General features: G+C 39.4%; 1 protein-coding gene and 1 pseudogene across 3 annotated transcripts in view; both read right to left on the bottom strand.

The window, feature by feature from the left end:
* Window positions 1–12739, bottom strand: part of SBNO1 (strawberry notch homolog 1) — a 59004-nt gene that overhangs the window by 20872 nt on the left and 25393 nt on the right. For all 3 annotated transcript variants that reach the window (XM_057526390.1, XM_057526391.1, XM_057526389.1), the window contains exons 11-23: window positions 11085–11220; window positions 10898–11003; window positions 10609–10762; window positions 9955–10137; window positions 9306–9403; window positions 6409–6560; window positions 4593–4790; window positions 3789–3956; window positions 3228–3403; window positions 2627–2758; window positions 1143–1278; window positions 301–413; window positions 139–210 (exon numbers count right to left, since the gene is read on the bottom strand). In XM_057526390.1, coding sequence (XP_057382373.1) covers window positions 139–210; window positions 301–413; window positions 1143–1278; window positions 2627–2758; window positions 3228–3403; window positions 3789–3956; window positions 4593–4790; window positions 6409–6560; window positions 9306–9403; window positions 9955–10137; window positions 10609–10762; window positions 10898–11003; window positions 11085–11220 — 1824 coding nt within the window. The remainder of the gene's footprint in view (window positions 1–138; window positions 211–300; window positions 414–1142; window positions 1279–2626; window positions 2759–3227; window positions 3404–3788; window positions 3957–4592; window positions 4791–6408; window positions 6561–9305; window positions 9404–9954; window positions 10138–10608; window positions 10763–10897; window positions 11004–11084; window positions 11221–12739) is intronic.
* LOC103008014 (ubiquitin-conjugating enzyme E2 variant 1-like) lies at window positions 11236–12046 on the bottom strand (annotated as a pseudogene).

Consider the following 12739-nt stretch of genomic DNA (forward strand, 5'->3'; position numbering starts at 1 on the left):
CAGGACTAGCCATGATTTTATAGCAAAACCATACGAGGAGGCAGCTTTAAGTTTTAAACAGCAACCACTTTCCCTTTCTGTTCCTTACAAACACCGTACACTGCAATCATTTTTTAGATAGTGAAAGCTGAAATGTACCTTATTATCAAAGTTGAACCTACTCAGATCTCTGGATTCTGTTGCTCTTCTGTCTCCATGTGTAAGCGCACCCTATCCAAACATAAAATCTCCAATCAAGGCACAGAAGACAGGTTAACATACATCATCTTTTACACACATCTATATAACTCAAAAACTTACCAAACTCTCAAGTCTTTTAGCAACAATAGATGCAAATCTTTGTTCTCCTGCCAATTCAGAAATCAGAAAGACATATTCCGGAGCAGTAACTTGGTTTGATCTATGAGTTCGTCCTGTAATGACATTAGAAAAAAAAAAAATCGCTGATTGTGTTCTCTAGATACTAGTATTCTGAGACCTATTCCCAGCACGTAACAATAAGCTGGTATCCAGAAATCTTTAAACCAGAGGAAAAATTAAAGAACGTAACAATTACCCTAACTCCCCAAAAGGCACAAAATCAAAAACGCCAACTTGAACAACATCTGTATTCAGAACAATACTCCCACTTACGGGGGAGCAGAAACTACCATAAACTTATTAAATGATAAACACACTACTGGTGCTACCCCAGTTTGGTTGACCACAATGTTGCTGATGCACAGCTGCTCTGGATTCTCCCGAAATTGTTGTTGTTGTTTTTTTAAATCACCAGGTCACAGGGACATGAAGATGGAAGGGAAGGGAGGAGCAATGTGCCCTCAATGAAGCTACCGGGGGTTGAAAAAGACATCAAGTGGCAGTTGCTCTGACATGGATAACATCCTTGGAGATCTACAATGAAGATAGATACTCCTGAAGAGCCCCATTCTTGAATATAATGCCAGAAAGCCCTATTGTAGGTCTTTTACAGCTTTTAAAACAGCCAAGAAATAAATTCATGATGCCTTCTATATTTTAAGGTATATGCAATACACAAACATCTCCAAAACCTACATATATGTCAAGTTTTAGTATATCAGCATTAAAATATTTCCCCAGTAATTCCTGGCTATGAAGTGAAACTCAGTGTAGGAACTTACCAAACTGCTGAATTGCTCTATCAGCACTCCATGGTAATTCCAGAGTCATATGAACTCTTCGCCTTTGATTTTTAGCTCTCCTATCTGCTTGTAATGAAATACCTGAGCTGGCAGCTTCTGAGATGATAGCAATATTCTGTACCAAATGTAAGGAGAAAAAAACAAAAGATCACTTCTGCACAAAGACAGGTGGGGAAACATCCACCAACACGTATTCTCCTTTACTTCCTAACCCTCAGTTTTAGCTGTACATGGTTACAAGGACACCCAGAATCAAGATGACATTTCCCAGTCTCCCTTACAGCTAAGTGTGGGCACACTCCAGCCAGTAGGTCACATGAACAACGTCCACGAAATGTCCCTAATCAAAGATATGCCCTTCCCCTCCTCTTTTTTTCTCTCTTCTGGCTGAAATGTAGAGGTGTAACGACTGAACCTGAAATACGGAAGTAAACAGGAAATGGAAGGCCGCATATTAAAGGAACAAGACAGAAGAGACCTAGACTTCAAGGGGTCATACCAGTCCTGGTCTACCTACTCAAACTTGTACATGAGAGAAATGAACTTCCACTTTAAGCGAATATGATTTTGGATTTTCTGTCACTTAACAGCCAAATCTGATCCCAACTAATACAATTTCTAATGCACATGGGCCTAAATTACTAATGAAACAAGTACTTAAAACAACTGATAATATCTCTACCTATAATCTTTAAAATATGTAACATGAGCTTTTAAATACATTTAAAAGACAACTTTGATAATGGTAATAACTACCATCTATTTTCTAGTTGCAGAGGCAAAAAAATTTTGAAATACAAAGTAAAATGTGGATAAAGAGACAAGATTTTATTCTACTTCTTTTAGATTAAGGAAGGAGGTTTAAGTGGTGCTCCTACCTATTTTTTAGCAAAACGCTTATAGCAATTCCGACTAGATGGAGAAAGAACTGATTTGAGAATCTGAAAATTGATGAAGTTTACTTAACAGTAAGAGCATACAGAAAGGGCCTCTGAAGGTGACCACAACCTCTGCAGTGGTCAGTTACGCAAGTGAAATCTACGACCATTCAGAGTAAATCATCTCAATAGGACATGGCAGAGCAAGACAATAAAGAGCAAAATCAAAGGATCCTAGCAATCTGGGCATGCTTAAATATATTTCTAGACTCAAAATTACACTGACACTAGGGTGTAGCATTGGATGACCTGAGAGAACACAATTTAATATTCTGATTAAAGACTTCAAAGGCCTCCAAAGCTATCAAGAGCTACATCTAATTCTGTGCACAAAACACCTCATTCGATTTATAAGAAAATAATGAAAACATGTAAAATGTTCAGTGATTATGTGTAATTACTTAAAAAAAAAAGAGAGTAAGAACATTCAACAGACATGATTTATATTAAAAGAAAAAACCTAAAGATTAATCTAAACGTATGGGCATCATTCCTTTCGCCAAAAAGCATCCCAGAAAAACATACCTTATCTCCATCCATAAATCTTTGTTTTTCCGTGATATTTAGTATTTCCACAGGGACGTCAAGTTCAGATCTTGACTCATAAGATATACTTCCATCATCATTGCTTACAACCCTCCCCTTGCGGCCAGTCATCTGCAAAGCCAAACAGTGACACTTACAATTAACGTAGCTGACTATGGTGCATGAAGCTCAGGGCTCCCATCATAGAAACTTGGTGGGAGATGAAAGGGATAATGAAGGCAGCATGTACTGTGCAACCTGTCCTGCACCAGGCGCTGGGGGAGAGAGAACATTGCAACACAGTGCCTGGTTCTGAAAAGTTCAAATTCCAGTGGAGAAAACAGACATGCGGCAATGATGACAAAGCCTGCGTGACAGGTGCAATAACAGAGATCCGTGTCTTGGGGCAGATACTCAAGATACTAGGGGCAGGAATTTACTTGCTCTAGGATGACAACTGGAGTAGAACAAGGGTTCTAAGATCTAAGAGAGGATATTAGATAATTATATGATGATACCAAATATATCACTTATTCTAAAGGGTTTGAAAGTGGCAAAAAATTACCTAGAAGAGACACAGCCCTGATCAAGTCATATTTACCTCAGCAACGTTCTCAGGGCCACCAAGTTCATCAATAAGTTCATCCAGGGTATTAGGAGGGAGGTCTTCAGCTAATTTTTCTAGTTTATCAAGTAGGTCTTTCTTCATCTGCTGGGCCCTTTCCACGGCATCCTGACTTGTTATAAGGCTATTGTTGCTGTTGGTGTTACTGTTAGCTAGATAAAGTACATTTGTTAAAAATCAGGACAAAGTTTAAATATTTGTTTTGTCTAAAAGTACATTTCAGGGCTTCCCTGGTGGCGCAGTGGTTGAGAATCTGCCTGCCAATGCAGGGGACACGGGTTCGAGCCCTGGTCTGGGAAGATCCCATGCCACGAAGCAACTGGGCCCGTGAGCCACAGCTACTGAGCCTGCGCGTCTGGAGCCTGTGCTCGGCAACAAGATAGGCCGCGATAGTGAGAGGCCCGCTCGCCGCAACTAGAGAAAGCCCTCGCACAGAAACGAAGACGCAACACAGCCAAAATAAATAAATAAATAAATAGCGTTCCCTTGAAAAAAAAAAGTACATTTCACAGACAAAGCAAGCTTCCACGTGGATACCTGGTGCACTGTTAGGAGCAGGTGAAATTACTGGCGTAGAAGAAAAACTAGGTCGTTTTGATCCAAGACCTGATGCTAATAAGGCACTTTGAATAGAATCTGGATCTATACTTCTCTTTTTTTTTTTATCTTTGTTTTTCTTGTGGTCCTTTCTGATTAACCAGGGATCTGAAAATTAAGGAAAGACATGTATCAAATCATTTGTTAACACAAGTACAGAATTTCCAAAGGAAACACCGTTGAGTTTTTTTGTATTGTTGAGCGACAGCTTGTAAACCACCACCAACTTCAGAGATGCAGTACACCCATACACCATGAGGTAAATTCCATGGTTTGAGGTTAAATATAAGTGCACAAAATTGAGGTCATGATCTCACATAAATGTGCTGAACCTCCAGAAGACAGACAAGCTTGGAGCTCCCACCAAGCAAAGATTAGAATCTGTGTGATGATTTCTACAGGAAAAAAAAGGTTTTAGTACAATACCCCATTTCAAATACACAGAAATAGGGACTTCCCTGGTGGTCCAGCGATTAAGAATCTGCCTTCCAATTGCAGAGGATGCAGGTTCGATCCCTGGTCAGGGAACTAAGACCCCACATACCACAGGGCAACTAAGCCCGTGCGCCGCAACTAGGGCTCATGTGCTCTGCCGCCTGCATGCCACTAGAAAGAAGCCTGCGCGCCGCAACAAAAGATCCCGCCTGTTGCAACTAAGACCCAACGCAGCCAAAAATAAATAAATAAACAAATACACAGAAATAACTATCCTTTAGTTTACATTTAACAGATTCATGAACTCACCATCTTCATCATCCTCACTAGACTCATCTCTAAATGGGTTGAAATCATCGTCATCTCCAGAACTCATGTTTTTAGAGCTCTCGTAGTCGCTTTCTTCATTATCGGAGGCATCAGATTCACTTCCACTATCATCAGAACTGCTACCAGTAAGGCCACCTATTTTTCGTGCTTTTTTGGATTCTCGAGTTATTTCTTCACCTATCCTCAAACCCCAAACAAGAGAGTCAGCCCAAACACACTGTTCTAAAGATCCAGGAAGTTACATTTAGTTCATGAACTAATACACTTAGTTAACTCAAATGAGAAATGCAGAAAAAAAGCATTTGTGTAAGTATATAAGAACAATTAAAAATTCATAAACAAGAGCTAGCCTTTTGGATTCCTATAAGAAATCAGGTTATATTCAATTATTCTTAAGAAGAAATCAGGTACATAAGTACCAATGCAAGACAGCCTTCAAGTGCACAAGTTTCAAAATAAACATCTCAAGACAACAGAGATGAAACAGAATCTATGGCATTGTCACAATTTGTGTATCAGGTTGAGAGATGAGGCCTAATAATTACAGATTTATAAAATATGCAAATACTTCATGGAATACTAAAAAAACTAACCTATAAAAACTACATTTTTAAAAGTCAAACAAGGTGCTGATCTGAATTATCTTACTGAATATTCATAAAAGATATCTGGAATAAACCAACCAAAACTAAGCAGAACATTAAAATGTTCACATATTAATGATGGTGAGAACATAATTCAAAAAAGGGAAACATGACCATCTGTCTATCTGACCACTCTAAGATGTTACTGACTCTAGGACTCAGCATTACTTTTTGTGCCACGAAAATAAAAAAATACTGTCAATTATATTATAATAGCCAACCTACTTTCAGGCATATTAAAAATGTAAGGGGAAAAAAAGCATTTCTTAGAACAGATGAAATGTAACATTAAAGTGTCAGGCACTGTGTTTAGAACACACAGTATGATGGTCTTCACAATATAATGAGTTATTATCACCATTTTAGAGAAAGAGAGCCTGAGAAGTTAACTTCTGAAAGTCAAAGAGCTTACTTAGTAATAAGCACCTAAACACAAATCCAAGTTTGCATTATTATAAAATGTCTAACAAACAAAGATGAGTGTATTCCTAATAATTAAATAATAAACTAACAGAAGTCTCTTTAAAGAAGACTATATAAACACACACTCTCACACACCCATACACACACACACACACACACACACACACACACACAGCACTGACAACAGAAAGGCCCGGATTTTGGTTCCCCATTTATCACCCAGTAGTTGTGCCAACCTGGGGATATCGCTTAACCATTTAGTCTTTCTGTGCCTTAGTTTCCTCTGTCTATAAAACTGACAAAATAAAACCTACTTTCATATGGATCCCTTGCAGGTTGAATGAGATCATGTGTGGGCAGTGCTCAACACAGTGCCTACTCAGCACCAGTCAAATCGTTAAAGCCCCAATTTAAAATGGGATTACTTGTGTATTCAAAAACTACATGAGCCAAGGGAATTCCCTGGTGGTCCAGTGGTTAGGACTCTGTGCTTTCACGGCCATGGCCCAGGGTTCAATCCCTGGTCAGGGAACTAAGATTCTGCGAGCCACGTGGTGTGGCCATAAAAATAAATAAATAAATAAATAAAGACACTTCCTTAAAAAAAATAAACAAAAACAAAACTACACGAGCCAATTCAAGGAAGGCAGTACATTCCCAAAATACAGCTTGCATCAAGATGCTCAAATTTATGCTACTTCCAGCACCATTTAAAGAAAAGTACCCACCTTTGCGCTTCTTTATTTTATTTTCCTTACAAGGACTATCTCTTGGTGAGCTGTTGTTACTTGGAGCTGTCAAATCGATTCCTAGCAAACTATAAAGTTTCTTCCTGTCTGGAGCAGGGAAGTGTTTTTCAATGAGTGACTGCAACACTCCTCTGTTCGAAGAGAGGAAAAAGAGACAGTTAGTGGCTCAGTATGCAAAATAGTTTATTATATATGAAGTCTTACTGAATGTATTTGTTTAAAATAAGTATACTTTATTAGCAGCATTTCCAAACTGGATATCAAAAGTAGGTTAGCTCCACGTAATTGTAAAGCTGGCTTAGGAATTCAGCACCAATGGTTCCTGATTCTTTTTCAGAACTGCTGCACAGAGGAAGACTCCATGAAGAAAAACTGAACATCAGTGACTTGAGTCAAAAAGTGATTCAAGGGCTTCCCTGGTGGCGCAGTGGCTGAGAGTCTGCCTGCCGATGCAGGGGACACGGGTTCGAGCCGTGGTCCAGGAGGATCCCACATGCCGCGGCGCGGCTAAGCCCGTGAGCCACAACTACTTAGCCTGCGCGTCTGGAGCCGTGCTCCGCAACGAGAGGCCGCGACAGTGAGAGGCCCGTGCACCACGATGAAGAGTGGCCCCCGCTCGCCACAACTGGAGAAAGCCCTCGCACAGAAACGAAGAACCAACACAGCCAAAAATAAATAAATAACTTTATTTATTTATTTATTTATTTTTTTAAAAAGTGATTCAGAAGAGTTGGATTCTGAATGTAAAGGACTTTAACAATCCTTTAACCAATTTATTTCACATATATTTTCCATTTTCAGGTACATGCAAGAGTTACAAATAGTAAAATCTATGTCTTACTAAAAAGTACATTTGGGGCTTCCCTGGTGGCGCAGTGGTTGGGAATCCGCCTGCCAGTGCAGGGGACACAGGTTCGAGCCCTGGTCTGGGAGGATCCCACATGCCGCGGAGCAATGGAGCCCATGCGCCACAACTGCTGAGCCTGCGCTCTAGAGCCCTCAAGCCAGCCACAACTACTGAGCCCGCGTGCCACAACTACTGAAGCCCATGTGCCTGAAGCCCGTGCTCTGCAGCGGGAGAGGCTGCCGTAATGTGAGGCGTGTGTGCTGCAGCGAGGAGTGGCCCCCACTAGCCGCAGCTGGAGAGGGCCTGCGCGCAGCAATGAAGACACAACACAGCCAAGAAAAAATTTTAAAAATAAATAAAAATGAAATAAAATAAATTTTTAAAAAATAAAAAATAAAAAGTACGTTTTATTCAATCTTACAAAATACTGATAATCCAGCTCAAATGAATTTTAATATTCTAGGCCAAGACTGTCCAACTGAAATATAGTGCAAGCCAAGCACAATTTTTACACTTTCTAGTAGCTACATTAAAAAGTAAAAGAAAACTTGTGAAACTAACTTTAATATTTTATTTAACTTATCACTTTAAAATGTAATCAATGAAATGTTTTACATTATATTTCTTTAAGTCTTTGAAACCTGGTGTCTATTTCATACTTAAAGGTCATCTCAATTTGGACTAGCCACTTCAACTGCTTAATAGCCCCCTGTGACTAGCGCCTATCATTTTATTTTATTTATTTATTTTTTGTCTGCATTGGGTCTTCGTTGCTGGGTGCAGGCTTTCTCTAGTTGCGGCAAGTGGGGGCTTCTCTTTTTTTTTTTTTTTTTTTTTTTTTTTTTTAATTTTTATTTATTTATTTATTTATTTATTTATTTTTGGCTGTGTTGGGTCTTCGGTTCGTGCGAGGGCTTTCTCCAGTTGCGGCAAGCGGGGGCCACTCTTCATCGCGGTGCGGGGACCGCTCTTCATCACGGTGCGCGGGCCTTTCTCTATCGCGGCCCCTCCCGTTGCGGGGCACAGGCTCCAGACGCGCAGGCTCAGCAATTGTGGCTCACGGGCCCAGCTGCTCCGTGGCATGTGGGATCTTCCCAGACCAGGGCTCGAACCCGTGTCCCCTGCATTAGCAGGCAGATTCTCAACCACTGCGCCACCAGGGAAGCCCAGGGGGCTTCTCTTATTGTGGAGCACGGGCTCTAGGCACGTGGGCTCAGTAGCTGTGGCGCGCAGGCTCAGTAGTTGTGGCTCATGGGCTCTAGAGCGCAGGCTCAGTAGTTGTGGCGCACGGGCTCAGTAGCTCTGCGGCATGTGGGATCTTCCTGGACCAGGGCTCGAACCCGTGTCCCCTGCATTGGCAGGCGGATTCTTAACCACTGCACCACCAGGGAAGTCCGCACCTATCATTTTAGAGGCAATACTAGGCAGGCAAGCACAGGAAAGATACAGATTAGCAGGTGCATGTTTTGCTTTTAAAAGTAGTTTTAAATTATATCTATCTTAAAAGGAGCCACTTGAATGTGTCCCCTAAGGCAAAAGATAGCATGGCAGCAAAAGTTATTTTGTTAATTTTGCTACCAGAGTTAGAACTGTCTGTTAGGCAAACAAACTGAAAAACAGTGTCTAAAAACATTTTTAAAATCTCTTTTGACTATCTCAGGATTACTTGCAATGTTTATATTAGAGCATACTAAATTGGGGCAAACTAAACTATATTGCTCCTCTGGATAATGGTAGTTTCCAATACACAAAGCCAAAACAAAACTGAATATCTTAAACCAAGCTGTCAGATTTCCAAGATGTACAAAAAAAATCAAGCCCTTCTGTTAGTCCAAATACTGGACATAATATTGTCAAAATACTTAACATTTCAGCATTTCTATGTTATTGTTTTCCAATAGACATTGCTATGCATACACAGGACTGTTAAAACTAAAATCAGGAAAACTTTAAAACACAAAATTCTTGCCTCCAGGAAATGCCAACATTTAAACTAATCTAAGTAAAAACTCAAAACCATAAACATTACTTGGCAGTTGAAACGAAATCGTTCAATTCTCCTCCACCCTCTTCCAAGGCTTCTAATGTTCTAGCTTCTCCCGTAGACTGCAGACCAATTACAACACACTGGAGGCAAAAAGGAATATTATTAATTATAAATAAAAATATCTATGTGGTTTCTTAAGACATATTTTAAATATTTAGTTTAAAACAAGATTTCAAACAAGAATTACCCATTATTGTACATGTGTACCAATTTATTTATTCTACATATATTTGAGACATGCTACATGCAATACACTTAGCTAGGAAACAGTATTACAACAGTGGACACTACTGAAGCCCCTGCCCCAGTTCTTTGTGCTTTAACTAAATATGTATTTACCAAACAGGAAAAAACCTTAATGTAATATATATCCATGTGTTATCAGTTGTTACATCTATGGTTAGCCAAATTATAGTGATGTCTGTTTATACTTTTCTGAGCTATCCAAATTCTTTATAAACACGTATTGCTTTTATTATCTTAAAAATGCATTGTTTAAAGTCTTACTATGTTAATACTTTTTACAACTACCCTTTAGAAAGAAAAGGCTTTTATAAGTAGAAAGCCTCAATACCCAAAAGACTAAAACACATAACCAAAGATGAATCTGTTAATGCATTCTCCAACTTACTTTTCCATTCTTGATTTCTTCTCGAGCTAGTTGAACAACCCTCTTAACTTTGGATGCTATGCACAAGTATTTGAAAAATCTCTGGTGAGCAGACCAGAACTGACCCCACATGGATTTTTTCATTCGTTGCTCAGCATCAATCAGATCTGCAGCTTGCTGAAATCGCTCTCTGGCAATGACCCACTGAAGGTGCACAATCAACATTTTAGATATTTCAATCTTTTGAGTGTGACTTTAAAATGACTAATTCAATCAAAATAAAGTGCAAGACACCATTTAACATTAATTCAACGAAGCATTTTCAGTAACTTGGGAATCTCTAAACAAATGTTTTTTAGGACGCTAACATAGAGCTGTCCCCAAATTCTTATTAACTAATGCAGTCATTTTAGGAAACAGTTACATTGTGATTTTTAAAACTATACAACCGAAATAAATGGCTATTTTTTTATATATTACTTTAACAAAGAGAAAACTTGGAAAATTGGGAAAATAAGGAACCAGTGATTTATCTGTTGTTTTATAGCAGAAATATACTCCTGTGAGCTGATAGGAGTATACTGGACAAAATATACTCCTGACTGGACAAAACTGGCTAACAGATACATTATCAGGTACATTAAAAGTACTAAGAGTTAAGAAAAACATGCTCACCAGTTTGACTGCTTTGTTATACATTTTAACATAGCTCTGAGAAAGAAGAACTTCCTCAATTTTGAAGGTCACACCAGTAAAGCTCAGCTGTCGAGCAATGTACATTCCTCTAAGCTTCATATCCATAGCAACTATTTCCATGGCACCGACACCTCTGAATAAAATTAAAACACACAGTAACTATCATTAAATATAGTAGAGCCTTAACATACATGGAAGAGATTTTAGCAATAACACCTCTTTTAGATTGCTACTGAGAACAAATAGTGTATACTGTAAATTGCATTACCTCCGTTCCACTGCCTGAATAAAATCACTGAATTCTCTAAATGGAGTTCCCTCACCCCATATTCCAAGACGGTTCATATAGGCCATGTTTCGTGGTTCAGAAGCACCTGAAAAACCCCCAAACAAAACATATTATAGCTGAAAAAATAACATATATATCTCTCTCTTTTAAATAAATAACTACTCACCAGTGGCACTAGCATAAACAACTCTGGCTTTTGGCAATTTGTTCTGAAGTTCTAAAACTGCTAAGCCTGTCTTGGTTGGCTTTGAAGAACCAACAGGACATAAGTTTTTTGCTTTATGACATTCATCAAACACTATCTGTAAGGAGTAAATTAAGGAACATGTCACATTAGTAGCAAGTGTCTCCAATCTTTCAGGAAGAGTTAACTTCTATTTCCCTCAGGACTTGGGAAACATCCAAGATTTCTGGGATGGTAGCTGGAGTAAAAAAAAGAATCAAGATTATTAGGGGGAGGGATGCTGTTGATATCAAGCCCCTGAGCATTAACTTTTTTTTTTTTACTAATACCCACATACCTATCATCTGGTTTTGTCAAACCTTAACATTTTGCCATATTTGCTTCAGATGGTTTTCTTTTTCTGTAAGATCACAAATATAAATGAAGCCCTCTATGTGCCTCTCCTTGATCTCCACAGCCCCCTTCCCCCAGCCACAGAGGCATTCACTGAATTTGGCATTAACCTTAACTGGATATTTAATTTTTTTTTTTTGGTATCTAGAAAATTTACTACTGCAGAAAATGAAGACTGCTTGAATCGAATGCGGGGGTAGCGGAGGGCCTGTGGTTTTTCTTTTTGATTAACTACTGTAACACTGTCCTTCAGGCGGCTAAGGGAGTTTCATATTTTGTTTAGACGTCATCATGCACCGAAGCTCTTGCAGGACAACTGGGAAGCTATATGAATTCTGCCATTTTGCTAGCATTGATATGGCTCTTGGGTCCACCACTCCATTAGAACTATTAACTCCATTCAACTTAATTTTTCTTACAAATCTTACAAAGGGGGTTGCTTCTGGGTATTTAGGTCCACATTCTATTTTAACGCTGTATGTTCAGTTTTCATAAACTGTCCGAGCCCGTGGTGGCTGCCACCTTGCGGCGCTGTCACTCCTTAACTGCATATTTAATTCTTAATTAGAATGAACGGAAGGATCCACTACAGCTAAAAATGTCCACCACACAGATTATTTGAGCAAATTTTGTTAAATAGAAGCACAACTGATAACCAACTTAATCAGTACTTCAAAAACTGGTGTTCCAGGCTTCCCTGGTGGCGCAGTGGTTAAGAATCGCCTGCCAATGCAGGGGACATGGGTTCGTGCCCCAGTCCAGGAAGATCCCACATGCCGCGGAGCGGCTAGGCCCGTGAGCCACAACTACTGAGCCTGCGCGTCTGGAGCCTGTGCTCCGCAACGGGAGAGGCCGCGACAGTGAGAGGCCCGCGCACTGTGATGAAGAGTGGCCCCCGCTCGCCACAACTGGAGAAAGCCCTCGTACAGAAACGAAGACCCAACACAGCCAAAAATAAATAAATAAATAAATAAGTTTATAAAAACAAACAAACAAACAAAAACTGGTGTTCCTCATGCAGGATAGTAAAAGGTATGCTATGAGCAAATAAGTTTGGAAATCACTAAGTTAAGAAGGGAATATAGTATTCAGCATGTCCCATACCTATTAACATTTTCCTAAAGCAGGAACTTAAATACTGGCCTAGTAAATGACAGCTACAAAACAGAATCAACTTTCTGACTCCCTTGGACTCTATGTAATCATTAAAGCTCTCATCCCAGCAGTCTTTTTATTTAACCTCA

This window comes from Balaenoptera acutorostrata, chromosome 13, assembly GCF_949987535.1.
Source record: "Balaenoptera acutorostrata chromosome 13, mBalAcu1.1, whole genome shotgun sequence".
Taxonomy (NCBI): Eukaryota; Metazoa; Chordata; class Mammalia; order Artiodactyla; family Balaenopteridae; genus Balaenoptera; species Balaenoptera acutorostrata.